Source organism: Haplochromis burtoni, unplaced genomic scaffold (assembly GCF_018398535.1).
Source record: "Haplochromis burtoni strain Fernald_Lab_line unplaced genomic scaffold, NCSU_Asbu1 Contig_83, whole genome shotgun sequence".
In the NCBI taxonomy this organism is placed as follows: domain Eukaryota; kingdom Metazoa; phylum Chordata; class Actinopteri; order Cichliformes; family Cichlidae; genus Haplochromis; species Haplochromis burtoni.
The window spans coordinates 2,483-18,602 of record NW_024582444.1 but is presented as its reverse complement, the minus strand read 5'-3'; the positions used below and the strand labels follow the sequence as shown (position 1 = coordinate 18,602).

The window sequence follows — 16,120 nt, the reverse complement described above, 5'->3', positions numbered from 1 at the left end:
TATATATATACATATATACATATATATGAAATATTAACAACGATCAGATATTTAAACATGTCCAATAAATTTCTCAGTTACAATACCCTCCCAAGTTTTAACTTCAGGGATACTGTATCAGACAGATTTCTGTTTTCCTTTTCACAAGATGTGCTTAAGGCAGTCTGATCATAACTGACTGTAGAAATATAACTGAACTTATTAATTTATTAATAAGTTCGGTTTAGAATAAGTTTAGAATAAGGAGTATTGCTGTTAAAAATGAAAATAGTAGCCAGGCCTTTCTCCTAAAGTTCTTTTTCACTTCTTGGAACAAATGTAGAAACTTTGCACATGAAGAGATAATCAAACTTGTATGCAGTGTTAACACCAGGAGGTTTTCAGTGTATCTTACAGTAGCTGGCGCTTGATTCAATTTGCACCATGTGGGACTCAGAAAGCAGTTGGCCAGGATCAAGTTGTGGGTGTAGTGAAAGGATGGGAGGGGGTGGGGGATCTGACAGCTCCACAGTGAAGGAAGAAATCTCTGTTCATTTGTTAAAGAAGAAAAAAAAATCCATTGAGTCAGACTGTGTGTAAGTGCATACTGACTCATCTTCCTATGTGGATTACATCAGACACAGATGAGCTTTAGTAAAATGTACAGAGCAGCCATGCAGTCAGGTTGATGCCATGTACTGTACATCCAAGGAAATTACAAAGGATATTCAGGAGAAAGTTACATACAGTAAAGTCCATATTTCTTAATACAGGCAGCAGTGTGCATAACAAAGCGTTGACAAAAAAAATCAAATCAAAAAATCTGAAACAACAGAAACAGTGGAAAATAGAAGCAAATGGTCAGTGATCACAATGGCAACATTTTCTCTGTTTTAAGAAGAATATATCCTGAAGGTGAATACTGATACCAAGCAGCTTACGAGAGATATCTGCAATGAGGAGAATCTTCCCACATCTGCACCAGGCTCTGCATGTCTGAGGCAGCTCCTTGCACAGCACAGCAGAGTTCTCCAAGCCTAAAGGGATGTTGACCCTGTTGATTTGGCAAACCATGCAGATGAGATGTTGCTAAGCATCCGCTCTCTCTCTCTGCCAGCACAAAGGCCATGGGAACACTGTGGAGGGGTAGCTAGCCCTGCTGGTGTACTGGTGTGGTGTGTATATTTGCCTCTCCCTGTGTGTAAGAGAGTGTGTGTCTGTGTGTTACATCACAATCTCTCTCTCGCTCCTGCTTACAGACTCTTGGGATTAAAGGGTGGTTTCCACAGGTCCTCAGTGTGTGACAAATCTCTTGATAGGGCCAAATCTCCACAAGTCCTTTGAACTGTAAAACCCCTTTAAAGGTATAGCATCCAATTTTGCTCTTCAGCTGTTCATGTTTTAATGCTTCAAATGTGTTTCATTTGTCTTTATATCCAATCCAACACTATGTAACTTGGATGCAGTTCAATATTACAGTAGAATGGGCGAAGAAGCATTCAAGTAGTGTATGAAGCCCTCAGCAGACACAGTGAAAATGAATCATTTCTGTGTGTGAGAAAATGAAGGTGACAGTTAGTAGAAGATGTGGGTCTCAGTTCGCTTCTGCCATCATTAATTTCCTCAGAAAGACAGAACATCCAGTGGGGAGTCACCCCACACACAGAACAAGTCAACAAGAATTACAAATCTTGGGAACGATTGCAGATTTAGTCGCAGTTTACAATGCAGTTCACTCTCTGTGGAAGTCAGGAGTTGCAGTACAACTTTATTAATTTCATGTTCTTATCTCGTTCTGCTGTTAAAGCACAGACCACGCTGATTGTTTCTGGCTTATAATTCTGGCTTTCATACTTTGTTTTTTTTTTCATTAATGATGTGAAATCTCATTAAGATATTACCAGTCCAGTTGGTGCTTATTGGCATTGAAGACAAAAATAGTAAGGCTCAGGTTTTTGTGTCCGTCCCTCAGAATGAGCCAGTGTTTTTATCTCTCCTCCTGCTGATAGTCAACAGTCACACAGAGAGAAATCTCTCATTATGGGACCCATATTTATTATTCCATTGGCAGTAATTATAATGCTGTGATGCATGTAATGAAAGAGACATGTAGCTGTTATTTCTCCTAAATGACACTGATGCATTTGAAGGAAAGAAAGGTCTGAAAGGTTAGCTATCATGGTATATGAAGTGGTACTTGTACAGCACTTTACTACTATTCATACTGAGCACTTGAAGTGCTTTTAAGCACTTTTAAGCAACAAATAACATTCACACATTTGCAAATATATCCCAGATATACTGATTATTGACTTGGGATTCAGTATCTCGACAAAGGAGACTTTGAAATGTAGGCCAGAGGAGCTGAGGAATTGACCACTGACCTTCCAATTAATAGATGACCTACTATCTCCAGATCCAAAGCCACTGGTCATAAACTTTTCACCATAAACTTCATTACTAAATCCCATGTGAGTAACTGTGGTAACTGGGAATTCATGGCAATAAAGGGCAAGACAGTGAACAACATTCAAATACCGACGTCTCTCCTTTAAGCTGCATTCATATAAAAAGAAACACACACATCTCAGCATCAGCTCACTGGGCTAAAAATAATATATGTTCATCATATCTCAAAGTGAATGGAATCATCATGGTAAGTAAAACTTACTCCAAGTAAAACTTGGAAGGATGTCTGTGAGGGAAGCATAGAAATAAGAAGGAGAACCAAAGCCATGTAGCTATTCATAATATGAGGTTTATTTTAGAAGCTCCTAAATCTGTTTTGACAGGTAGAACACTCGTGGGTCGAATGGTGCTGTCCCTGTATGCCAACCAGAGGCAGGAAGGAAAAAAGCTGGCAAAAGTCCACACTACACATTAAAATGCTTCAATTCTTATCTCTCATTTTGCAAACAAAGGTTTACATTGAACCATAGCTACCTTGCATAATTTTGTGTAATACAGATCAAGAAAGCATTGAGAGCTAACCTCATACTTCATTGGTATATCACAGAAGACATCATATTATTACATATTATATTGAAGATAATTCGTGCTGACTAACTCTCTTTTTTAAAAACCTCAAGAGGGTAAAAATCTCATTTCGGAATAAACTTCTCAAACTCTTCAGGTCTTCTATTGTCATTTTAGTGCTTGTGTAGCTAACTCATAGAATGGAGAAAGCTGCTCCAGCGAACTAGATGCCTACTAATTTATGATCTGTGCAGCAGTCATATAGGGCGAAATGAATTCGATGAATTAACTGAAGTTAACCTTGTAAATGTTCTCAAGATTCATTTCTTTAGAGCTCTGTGTGCTTTGTGAAGCCCCGTCATTTGCGTTAAAATGTAACTGAGAATGCAGTTTAGCTGTAATGGAAATTAATTTTAGGAGACAGGATTAGTTCTGTGCTCGTTAAAATGTTCAGTATGCATTACTGAATAGGAAAAATACCTACCATCTGCATAGTTTTCTTTCAGGGGAACATATTATAAGATTTATAAGTTTTTCCTTGCTTGATGCAGGTGAAATCTTAATCGGGGGTGTAGTAGGTGGTTGAAGACGAAGGTTTGCTTCAGTAGAGGAAATTCAATGGTTTTAATCCACTCATCCAGGCAGGCAGTGACAGCAGGATTACAAGAGAGACTTTTTATAAGAGGGCAATTATGACAGCATATGGCAATACAGTACCCTAAATTCAATTACCCTCTCTGGCACTTTTCAATTTTCTTTAATTAAGTGGATTAAAAAGAAAGGCATGTTCCTCAAGTTTAAAGATGATTAAAAGTCTAAAGAAAGATGAGAGGCAATGAAGGGGAAGCAACTCATTTCTGCTTATGATTAGTCATGGGTGTTTGCTGTAAGAATTCATGTTCCCTGCATCAAATTGATTTTGTTCTTCATAAGACAGAGAAATGATCCATGCCAGGGCTGCACAGCATGAGAAGGGTTTTTAATGAAATTCTTTTGTTGTTGTTTTTTATGCACTTTGGTTGATTGTTTTTTGGGAAAGGAGTTGACCTGTTTCTTGCACAAAAATAGCCTGTAATAGATTCATCCTGGAGCAATCTTGAAGCAAGTGATGAAAACATACACTGACCAGCGACTCTGTTAGGTACGTTTGTTCAACACAAATGTTTAATCAGCAAGCAAAGGTTGATTGGTGGCAGCAATTCAATGTATTTATCCATGTATATATGATCAAGATCGCCCTCTGAGTTCAAATCGAACATCAGAATAGGGAAGAAAAGGTTATTTAGGTGATGTTAAAACTTTAAACGTGGCAGGGTTGTTAGTACCAGAAGGGGAGGGGCTTAGTATTTCGGAAACTGCTGGGATTTTTTTCCAACGCCACCATCTCTAGGGTTTACAGAGAATGGTCTGAAAAAGAGAAAATATTGAGTGAACAGCAGCTCTCTGAATGAAAATTCCTTCAAGCTGAGAGGATGATGACAGTAACTCAAATAACTGCTCGTTGCAAACAAGGTGTGCAAAAAAGCATTTCTGAATATGTAAGACATTAAACCCTGAAGCAGATGGACTACCACAGCAGAAGACCACACTGGGTGCCACTCCTGTCAGCAACGCACACGAGTATTTAACGACTGAAGACTGAAAATTTGTTGCCAGGTCTGATGAGTCTTGATTTGAGCTAATTTTAGGATCACAATTTAGTGTAAACAGTATGAAAGCATGACTTCATACTGGCTTGTGTTAACAGTTCCTGCTGGTGGTGGTATAGTGGTGTGGCGGATACTTTTTTGCTCATTTTAGACCCCTTCACACCAACTAATTATTGTTTAAACACCAAAGCCTAAATGAGCATTGTTGCTGACAACATGCAGCAGTGTACCCATCTCCTGATGGCTGCTTCAAGCAGAATAACCATGCCACTTCACAAAGCTAAAAAACAGAAAAAAAGGAAATGATTTTAGCATGACAGTGAGTTTACTGTACTCTAATAACTTCCACTGTCAGCAGATCTCAGTCCAATAGAGCACCTTTGGGATGTGTTTCATTGTATCGTGGAGGTATAGCAAATGCTGGGATCAGAGCATTGTTTTTACCAGGGAGATAAAATGTGACAGATGGTACCAGATCAGTAGATTTCTTCCGCACAACCTTGGCTAGACAACAGTTTTGTTACAATATTGACCAAAAAAGGCTTTTCTGTATATTATTGCCTAAAGACAGAGGGGACTTGCTATGTCTGCCGTGAATAATGATAAATCTCTGGTTCATGCACTTCTGTAGCATTTTTATCATTCATCATTCTGTAAAGAAGAATGTAACTCTAGGCTAGGTAGGGAGCCAGGTGTAATTCAACTGCCTTTCACACTGCACCAGTTAATTTATGTCAAAAAATTCACATATTTCCTATTATGATTGCCAGGAGTGTTTTTTGTTTCAGTGAAGCAGAAATAATCCAGTTTTAATAAGCCCTGGGTAAGAGATCGAGATAGTAGTAATGGAAGGAGACTGTTTAATAACAGTCATCTGAATTCATATCAGTTTTGTTGTTCCTGTTGGCTTTTTCTGTTGTATTAATTCACTATACTGGTCTTGACCACTCTAAAGATAGAGAGCACTGGAATGTATAGGCACCAATAATGTGTTTTTCTTCTTACATTTCTACATTTGTGTGTTTCCATGTCCCACATGTCAAACCCATGTGCATCTGCAATGTTCACTCAGTTCCCATTTCCTCCCTTCTCTATTTCCTCTCGGCAGAGGTCATCAGCACATTACTTTCCATTATCTGCCGTCATCATCAAAGAGGATGGGTTCGCCGGAGTATTTCTATAGCGGTGCAGTCCTCCTGCATAAGCATACTGATTGATCTGTTTCTCAACAAAACCTGCTACCTTTGTTCTTACCATGAGCTCAGTGCTTGTCCTCTTAAATTATCTCACACTTCCTGTCTCTATTTGGTATCACTAGAGAATCATTTACTCAGGATATGAGTCAGAACCTAATAGGGTTACATACCAGATGTAAGTACAATAAGCAACACTTGAATTCATAAGAAGTAAAATTAGTTGTTTGTGAGACTTTGTTAAGCAAAGCTATACAAGGAATTTATCATTTTACATTATAAAAATGTGTTCCTGCTCTATTTCTGTGCACACTTCTAATTCTTTCCTGCAGCTCATCTTCCATTTTGTATGGGTCACTATGGAAACACAATTCATCAGCTTGTTCCCATGATATTTGCACCATCATGTTTCAGTATATTAATATATATATATATATATATATATATATATATATGAATCAGAAGCTGATATATTTTTCTAATATTTTTATATTTTCTATTAACTCATGTAAACCCTTTCTTGACTTATTTACATCCCAATTACGTTTTCTTATCATATATATATATATATATATAATTATATATAATATATATATATATATATATATATATATGAGATATAGATAAATATAGAAGATATAGAGATATAGAGATATAGATATAGATATATATATAGATATATAGATATATATAGCCAACTAACGGAGTTGCAGAAAGGTGCGACAAAGAAGGTACAGCAAGCTGTCCATACCTGAGGCCTTGGAAACTGCCAAGCAAAGACTCACAGCCTTGGCCAGCCGCTTGAGGAGGTACACCAGAGAGATAGAAGGCAGGAGAATAAACCAGCTGTTCTCCACAGAACCAGCAAAGGTGTACTCTCAGTGGCAAGGGAACAATAATAATAAGAGAACAGCACCACCAAGGCTGGAGACGGAGCAATACTGGAAGAGCATATGGGAGAAGGACGCAACCCATAACGGCAATGCTCAGTGGCTAGTGGATCTGAGGGCAGACCACAGCGACCTCCCTGAACAGGGTCCAGTAACCATCACAGTGGCAGATATCCAAGAAAGGGTCTCCAGTATGAAGAGTTGGACAGCACCAGGGCCCGACATGGTTCACGCCTACTGGCTAAAGAAGCTGACTGCACTCCACGAGCGTCTGGCAGCACAAATGAACCAGCTGCTAGTTAACGAGAGACACCCGGAATGGCTAACCGAAGGTCGGACGGTCCTGATCCCCAAGGACCCCAAGAAGGGACCGGTCCCCTCCAACTACCGACCAATAACCTGCCTCAGTACTACATGGAAGCTCCTGTCAGGCATCATATCGGCTAAGATGAACAGGCACATGGGTCAATACATGAGTGGGACACAGAAAGGAATTGGCAAGAATACCAGAGGCGCAAAACACCAGCTACTGGTAGACAGAACAGTCAGCCGAGACTGCAAGACCAGACTGACCAACCTGTGCACTGCCTGGATTGATTACAAGAAGGCCTATGACTCAATGCCCCACAGCTGGATACTGGAATGCCTAGAATTGTACAAGATCAATGGGACCCTAAGAGCCTTCATCAGGAACTCAATGGGGATGTGGCGTACAACACTAGAGGCCAACTCCAAGCCCATAGCACAAGTCACCATCAAGTGCGGGATCTACCAAGGAGATGCTCTGTCCCCACTGCTGTTCTGCATAGGCCTGAACCCCCTCAGTGAGATCATTAACAAGACTGGCTACGGATACCGACTACGGAACGGAGCAGTTGTCAGCCACCTCCTGTACATGGATGACATCAAGCTGTATGCCAAGAGTGAACGAGACATCGATTCACTGATCCACACTACCAGGCTATACAGCAATGACATTGGAATGTCGTTCGGACTGGAGAAGTGTAGTCGGATGGTAACAAAGAGAGGGAAGGTAGTCAGAACTGAGGGGATTGAACTACCAGAAGGCAACATTGCAGACATAGAGGACAGTTACAAGTACCTGGGGATCCCGCAGGCGAATGGGAACCATGAAGAGGCCGCTAGAAAAGCTGCAACCACCAAGTACCTGCAGAGGGTCAGGCAAGTCCTGAGGAGTCAGCTGAATGGTAAGAACAAGATCCGGGCCATCAACACGTACGCCCTGCCCGTGATCAGGTACCCTGCTGGGGTAATAGGCTGGCCAAAGGAGGAGATAGAAGCCACTGACATAAAGACAAGAAAGCTCCTTACCATGCATGGAGGGTTTCACCCCAAGTCCAGCACCCTGAGGCTGTACGCTAAGCGGAAGGAAGGGGGCCGGGGACTGGTGAGTGTCAGCACCACAGTCCAGGATGAGACAACGAACATCCAAGAATACATTGGGAAGATGGCCCCAACTGACCGAGTGCTCAGTGAATACCTCAGGCAGCAGAAACCCAAGAAAGAGGAGGGAGACGAGGAACCATCATGGAAGGACAGGCCCCTGCACGGTATGTACCACCGGCAGATAGAGGAGGTGGCTGATATCCAGAAATCCTACCAGTGGCTGGACAAAGCTGGACTGAAAGACAGCACAGAGGCACTAATCATGGCAGCACAAGAACAAGCTCTGAGTACAAGATCCATAGAGGCTGGGGTCTATCACACCAGGCAAGACCCCAGGTGCAGGCTGTGTAAAGATGCCCCAGAGACAATCCAGCACATAACAGCAGGGTGCAAGATGCTAGCAGGCAAGGCATACATGGAACGCCATAACCAAGTGGCCGGCATAGTGTACAGGAACATCTGTGCCGAGTATAACCTGGAAGTCCCGAGGTCAAAATGGGAGATGCCCCCAAGGGTGGTGGAGAATGACCGAGCTAAGATCCTGTGGGACTTCCAGATACAGACGGACAAAATGGTGGTGGCTAACCAACCGGACATAGTGGTGGTAGACAAACAGAAGAAGACGGCCGTAGTGATCGATGTAGCGGTTCCGAATGACAGCAATATCAGGAAGAAGGAACACGAGAAGCTGGAGAAATACCAAGGGCTCAGAGAAGAGCTCGAGAGGATGTGGAGGGTGAAGGTAACGGTGGTCCCCGTGGTAATCGGAGCACTAGGTGCGGTGACTCCCAAGCTAGGCGAGTGGCTCCAGCAGATCCCGGGAATAACATCGGAGATCTCTGTCCAGAAGAGCGCAGTCCTGGGAACAGCTAAGATACTGCGCAGGACCCTCAAGCTCCCAGGCCTCTGGTAGAGGACCCGAGCTTGAAGGATAAACCGCCCGCAGGGGCGTGCTGGGTGTGTGTGTATATTATTTAAAAATAAATTGATAATGATAATAATAATTTACTAAGAGGGAAAATTGCATGATTTTATGTTGTTTGACATTTCAAACTGACTGTATTTATCAGATAGCCACTACTACACACTTGATCTTTGGATATGGTACATATGTAAATGCTCATATCAATACAGCAACAAAATCATTGTGTATAAGCCTCTTTAATCCCTGAGAAAAAAGTCACCGCAGCCCAGAAAACACAGAAACTAACAGTAATTGCCTTTATTTGCGAGGTGTGTAAACCGAGAAGTGACTGAAGTGTATACAAAGTCAAAATATGTATTCCTTGGTCTTCTGTTTTGTTTTGTTTTTCTTCCTTTTGGTAGCAAGAGATTTTTATGGACGTGTAGTACCATCAATCGCCGGCAGGATGCGCCAGATATTCTGCGAGCAGGAATTTGTCAGTGGTCCCAACAATTTCCTGTTAGCGACAGCTGGTCCCGGAAGATTTACCTTTCTCCTGACACGTAGCAACCGCAGCGAAGTTGGCAGGGCTCTGGGCAGAGTTATCACACAGCACAGGTAAGAGTTTGCATGACCGTGGTGTTTCATAGCGTGAGAATAGTGATTAAGTTTGAAATGTTGGATTGAGTAGTAAGCCGTTGCTGATATTTTGTGTAAATTAGGTCTGTGTCGGCTATTATGGCTAGCATTAGCTAGCCAATTAGCTGCAGAGTTAACGGTACGTTAGCCTCCCAAAGATTAGTAGCTCAGTGTGTACCGAAAGCACCAGTTATTCATCTACGTGTCCGTGGTCGTAGCTGTTGAACCATTTTATAGATGGAACAGTTACTAACAATAAGCCAAGAAAATGCTTGAAGCATACAGCTTACGGTATTGGTTTGTTTTGTTAGCCGCTTTAGCACTGCTGCATTTAGGGACCCAACTAGCGTTAATTGTTGTGAGGCTTATTGTTAACAAACAAATGGAAGGTAAAAATGTTGTTTTTTGTTTTGTTTTTTTAAATATGACTACTACTGTCACGTGGCGTTGTTTGTGCATTTAGGCTTGAAATTTGGTCGCTGCGCATTTGTGTACGATGACGTGTTTAAAGGTGTCAGGTAATTAACACAAAAAGATTAAACGCAACTAAATGCAAAGGTTGACATTTCGGATAACAACACTGAGTATTTCTAATTGATATTGATAGCTTACGAAGGAAGCTGGCATTGTTAAGCGAGTCTATGCTGTGCAGTGTAAGAGTGTTTTATCTGTATATAGAGCAGACGCATTAAAATAACTTTTCACGCTGATCGACTGTGTTTTCTTTTACTTTCAGAGTAAGAGATGTCGGGTTTTGACAACTTTAACACAGACTTTTACCAGTCCAGCTACAGTGTAGATGACCAAAGCCAAGCCGGCTATGGCTACAGCAACACTGAAAACCCCTACAATAAGTAAGTGTATGAAGCCATTTTTAATTGATAATTTTTCAGCTGCTGGTACACTATTACTGGGCCATTTCAGGTGCTCAAAACTAATCTCCTGATCTTTTGGAAACTTGTGTATTTGACATGTAGTGCCATGTAAAAGTATTTTTCACCTTCCTGATTTCCTAGTTTTTGCATATTTGTCACACAAATCATCAAACACATTTTAATATTAGACAAAGATTACCTGAGTAAATACAAAAGAGACGTTTCTAAAGCTTTTTTTTTTTTTTTTAATTAAGTTTCCAGTTACTTATTATTGTGTATTTCCCAGGCCATATGGTCAATATGATTACTCCCAGCCCATGGGCTACTCATCCCCAGGAGTAATGCAGCCCCAGCAACCATACACCGGACAAATCTTCCAGCCCACACAGACCTACACACCATCAGCATCACAGTCCATGTACAGTAACAGTTTTGATGACGAGCCACCGCTGCTAGAAGGTATGTCAAGCACCAAGACTACATGCCGATGTGTTATGTCTGTCTGTCTGTCTATCAGCAAGATTGAGCAAAAATATTTCATTCCAGTCTCAATACTATAGAAAACCAGAGCAAAAGAGTAATCCATTAAATTATCTCGATTGCATTCTGTGAAATGTATCTCAATAGTTCTTCCAGTTATTCTTTCTTTTTAAGCAAGAAAGCTGACTAGTATGGTTGTTATCATTTGCTGAGAAAAATCATTTTACTTCTTGTTTCATAATACTATAAATTGAATGGCTTTGTTGAATTGAATCAGCTACTGCAAGTACTGTTTGTCAGCCTTTGATATGATTTCAAGGCAGTGTAGGAGGAGCTCCAGTTGAAGTCCCAACATGCAAAAGTTTAGCATTGTTGAAATCAGCCTTCAGTATCATCTCTGATATTCAGCAGAGAAACTGTCTCTCAAAGCATGAAATTAGAGTTTCACTCGCCTGTTGCAGTTGCTTCCAGACTCAGAGAATTTCATGACTACAAAACGATTTGATAGAATAAAAGCATTGATGGATCAAATGATGGAGTTCGGCCAAGTGTCTGCGTAACTGGCAGGCTTGATTTTTCTGACTGTTCTTGGCAGACCTATTGTTTTATTTTGCCTCTACTTACATGCTTGAGAAAGACTGCAGACATTTATTTTTTTAATTTATTTTTAAGTGTTTCTGACTGTAGTGTTTGTAGATATTTGGTTCCAGTACTTTCTGTAGTCTTACAGTACCTTATCCCCAAAACAAGTATAAGTATATAAATCTGTACTCTGGGAAATCAGCACATTGTGTTTGACCGGTGTCAGTTGAAATTTTTGGTGTTAGTTTATCAAAATCCGGGTTAAAGACCTGAACTTGCATCTCTGCATTTAGAAATATACTTCCGTTATCTGTCATTTGACAATGATGATAATTTGTGTATGTGTAGCTGCTCCACAAACGCACAATATGTGCACTTGCCCACCCAGATGCATTTATATTGCAGTGTTGCTTATATGTGGAGATGCTTACACAAAACTATAAAAAGGCAGATTCAGTCTAATACAATTTACTCTGATGACTGATGATTACTCTGACCACCATCGATCCTGAACGTCGACTATTGGCACTACTTTACTTGACTTTGTCCTGCAGTTAAAACTGGATTCATCATATCTTCTCTGTACTCTTCTGTAATATGATCAGAATTCAGGGTAGAAAAAAAATAATACTGAACTGGTAATGTTTCATTGTGAGTTTCGTTTTAGGACTGAGCCATTATTTAGTTGGAAAATCTACAATTACGATTCAGATTTCAGGTGTGAAGACACACCTGAAAGCATTTCATCGAAGAAATCCCCGGTTGAGTATTTGTGGAAGACAGATGTGTTTGGAACCAATAGGGCCTGGTGTTTTTATAGAAAATAGTATAGTATAAATATCTGAAATGTCTCATCTCTTCTTATCTTAGAATTAGGAATCAATTTTGACCACATCTGGCAGAAGACTCTGACGGTTCTCCATCCAATGAAAGTAGCAGATGGCAGCATCATGAACGAGACAGACTTGGCCGGGCCTATGGTGTTCTGTTTGGCCTTTGGAGCAACACTTCTTCTGGTAAATCATTTGGTTGATTTTTAGGTGAAAAATAAAAACAAGATAAACTGGTAAAGACGAGTAATAGTACTTAAAAATAATAAAATATTGGCTACTACATTAATAAAAGTGCCAAGTCTTAATTATAATTTGGGTAGATTGGTATCGATGTGTCAGAGGCTGTGTAGTCTTTGACATTACAAACTGTTAGCACTATCAGTAATGAAATTATCAGTAAAGTAAGTGTTCTGGTCTTGTTCAGTTGAATGTGCTCAAGTTATGAGAAAACTATGAATCTTTGTTTACCATGCACCATCTTTTTTTATGAGACTTATGCACAAGGCCTTCATCATGAGCTTCTGCTTCATTAGACTGTACCAAATTCATAGCTTTGATATCCACAGTAATTTTGTTTTTGTTTTACTTTTTTTAGTTTGAGTCTCATTATAATCTTGTGATCACAATCTCCTAGTGTGATCATTGAGTTTAAATCTCAGTGTAAATGGCTGCTTCCAATCAAATCTGAGTCATGCAAATGGCTTTTTATTTATCAGCTATAGTTGAAACGGCACACAACTGCTGTGTAGTCAAATTATTTTTGTGTGTTCTGGCAATTAAATTACTGTTAAAAAAACAAAAGCACAGAGCACATAACTGTACAAACTCAATGTGTGAACTGTTGGTGGGTGTAGTCCATATCTAATTGTGTGGATCTTTTTTTTTTTTTGTCCCTCCTCTCTGTTTACAGTCAGGTAAAATCCAGTTTGGTTATGTGTATGGCATCAGTGCAATTGGCTGCCTTGGCATGTACTGCCTACTCAACCTCATGAGTATGACAGGCGTGTCGTTTGGCTGCGTGGCCAGCGTGCTGGGATACTGCCTCCTCCCCATGATCATTCTCTCAAGTTTTGGAGTTCTCTTCTCTTTACAGTGAGTATACAGGAAAACAAAAAGGTTTATGATTGTTAATGTAGCCTGCAAATCTGGCAAAAGGACTTTTAAAAAGATATAGTATTTATTTACTAGATTAATATACAATCTAGTAGTTTAAAATAAAGAGTTTTGTCATATTATTGTAGTACAGCCCGTAAATAACATCAGTTATTAGTAGTAAGTCTAACTTTCTGCTTATTTTTTTGTCCTCTCTAGAGGCATGATGGGAATTATACTAACAGCAACAATCATTAGCTGGTGCAGTTTCTCAGCCTCGAAGATCTTCATCTCAGCGTTGGCCATGGATGGGCAGCAGCTGTTGGTTGCTTACCCATGCGCTCTGCTTTATGGGGTTTTCGCACTCATCTCCGTCTTCTAAAAACCGCAATTCATCAACAGTTTCAAATAACTGTTCCCCAGTTTCTGTAATGTCGGCCTAATTGGCGTAAGTGTAATTAGTGAAATTATTGGCTAATAATGCTGTTACTACAGAAAAGTGGGCGCTCCTGCCTAAATTGGTACCAGGATTTTTTTTTTCTGTCTTCTTTTATTGGCCTCCACCTTTCCCCACATTACAACTTGACCATTCGCAAGCTGGACTATATGGTGTCACACATGACTCCTCGTCGCCTTCCTCCCCTGATATGCGTCTTACAGGAGAAGACTGTCAACAAGCGTGCTGGGAGGGGGGATTTTCTGTGGACCGAGTTGAGCCTTAAATGGTCTTGTACAGTCCTGTGATTTTTAAGGACATTAAGGGAACAAAGTGTTTTGGACACAGGTGGGAAAAAAAACTGCAGTTTTCAAGAATAAAAATGAACCCTGCAGCCTAATCTGAATTCAGCTAAAATCCCATTTGTCCTGATTTTTGTAAAAGCTTTTATGAGCGTTGTCTGCCTCCCATATATTTAGCAACAACAAGACTAAGGGAAACACCCACTTTCATTCTGCACAGGACTACATTAACAGCGAAGGGGTCGTCTCCTCCGCAACATCGCATTTTCTTCGCAACCGAAGAGCCACAAACTTTATCAAGTGTGTCAGTTTTTGAACAGAAAGACAGCTGCTCTGCTACATCTAATGTATTTTATTATATTCTTTGGAGATTCCTTTGAGTTCTGATGCCTTTTCAGGAAGACAACAACAGTTTGCACAAAAACACTGCTCCCAAACCAAACCAGTTTGATCAAATGCTCAGAATTAATATTGGTAGAGATGCTGTATGTCTAGGTACAGAAGTGTCTCTATAGGTTTTCATTCTTGTATGTATCCCTTTTCATCTCTTAAATCTTTATTTTTAGAGACGACTCACTTAATGCTTTGATGTGTCATCTGTTGTTCATGTCTTCTTATGCACATTAAAGTTGTTTTTGAAGGTTACCTGCTGTGTGGGTAAATGTTTCGGTGGTCACCCTAAGAAATTCTACGACCTCTATGAAGACTTAAAAAAACATTTTATTTGGGCCACGGACCCACTGTTGTTTGTTGGCTGGCAGAGAAAGAAACATTCAACATTCTCCTACAGTGCTAAAGCTTGACCAAGTGAGGGCACTGTCAGCCTACAACTACAGACCCTCAGCTTCAGGTGTAGCCCATCTGCTATGTGGTGTGTGGAGGACATTAGAAAGATTACACTGAAATCCAATTTGTTCTGAAACAATGCCACATGTCTGCAAATGCAAGAACCTGCAGCTTCCTTTTGAAATAATGGGTTCAAACCTGTTCTTTTCTTCCCTCTTTTAGGTTTTCTTTGTTTTATACACACGCATACAAAGAGCATCCTTAAATGGATAATAACCCACTTTAGATAGATGAATAATTCAACAATTTAAAAAGGACCCTTTTTTTTTCTATTCCAACAAACTTAACACCAAAACAAACTTAGCATTTCAAGAAGACCTAGTGGGAGAAGTCTGATCAAAGGCCCCTTCATATAGACATTCTGTGTATGTGTGGTCTTAATTTGAGTGTCAATTTCAACCTGTACTTTCATAACGTGTCAAAGCTATTAATGGATGGAAGACTGTAATGTTGCACTTTGATGCAGATGTTCTCAGTTTCTCGATTAATAAAAGAGTCATTTCAGGAATTTTTAACTCATGTTCACCGCATTGAGTGTCTCGGGTGCTCCAAATTATTATGCAGTTATGCATCGCCTCAGCTCTGGGGATCAATGAAGCCTTCTCTGTACGATAGAAGCGAACAGGATGTTGACATTCAAACATTCTAACGTACAGTATTTGCTTTCAGGCGGTTTCCAGAGCTCAGATTTCAGTGCCTTGCATCTCCATTCACTCAGAGGTTCACTGTTACATTTTCCTCTTGGGCTTAGTTTTTTTTTTTCCTTCTTTCTGTCAGTAGTTGCTGTGGGAATACTCTGCGCCCGTGGCAGTCCTGTGGTAATGTTAAGGAAAGGAAGTTGATACGTCTCATTTCCTATTTGTAAAGTAGTTCCTCAAAATCATTTTAGTCACAATTTAACTGTTTTGTCTCTGTTTTTGAACATCAGTTCACAGATGGATACAGAATTCACTGAGAGGCAATAGTCACTCTTCTAAATACATTTCTCTACAGTTTCCCAATTGCAGAATTGCAACACTCTGGAACATCGAAATTCC

General features: G+C 40.2%; 1 protein-coding gene across 1 annotated transcript; it reads left to right on the top strand.

Annotated features, from left to right (window-relative positions):
* Nucleotides 1-9,502: 9,502 nt before the first annotated feature.
* yipf5 (Yip1 domain family, member 5) lies at nucleotides 9,503-14,882 on the top strand. Its single transcript, XM_005926413.3, has 6 exons — nucleotides 9,503-9,616; nucleotides 10,374-10,491; nucleotides 10,799-10,971; nucleotides 12,445-12,590; nucleotides 13,318-13,499; nucleotides 13,719-14,882. The coding sequence occupies exons 2-6, from the start codon at nucleotides 10,382-10,384 to the stop codon at nucleotides 13,879-13,881; spliced, it is 774 nt and encodes a 257-aa protein (XP_005926475.1). The 5' UTR covers nucleotides 9,503-9,616; nucleotides 10,374-10,381; the 3' UTR covers nucleotides 13,882-14,882.
* The last annotated feature ends 1,238 nt before the right edge of the window (nucleotides 14,883-16,120 follow it).

Excerpts from the sequence above, each read along its gene's own strand:
- yipf5 (XM_005926413.3), top strand. The coding sequence starts at position 10,382 with ATGTCGGGTTTTGACAACTTTAACACAGACTTTTACCAGTCCAGCTAC. Across the intron at positions 10,492-10,798 it reads ACTGAAAACCCCTACAATAA|GCCATATGGTCAATATGATT; the intron begins GTAAGTGTATGA and ends TGTATTTCCCAG. Across the intron at positions 10,972-12,444 it reads CGAGCCACCGCTGCTAGAAG|AATTAGGAATCAATTTTGAC; the intron begins GTATGTCAAGCA and ends TTCTTATCTTAG.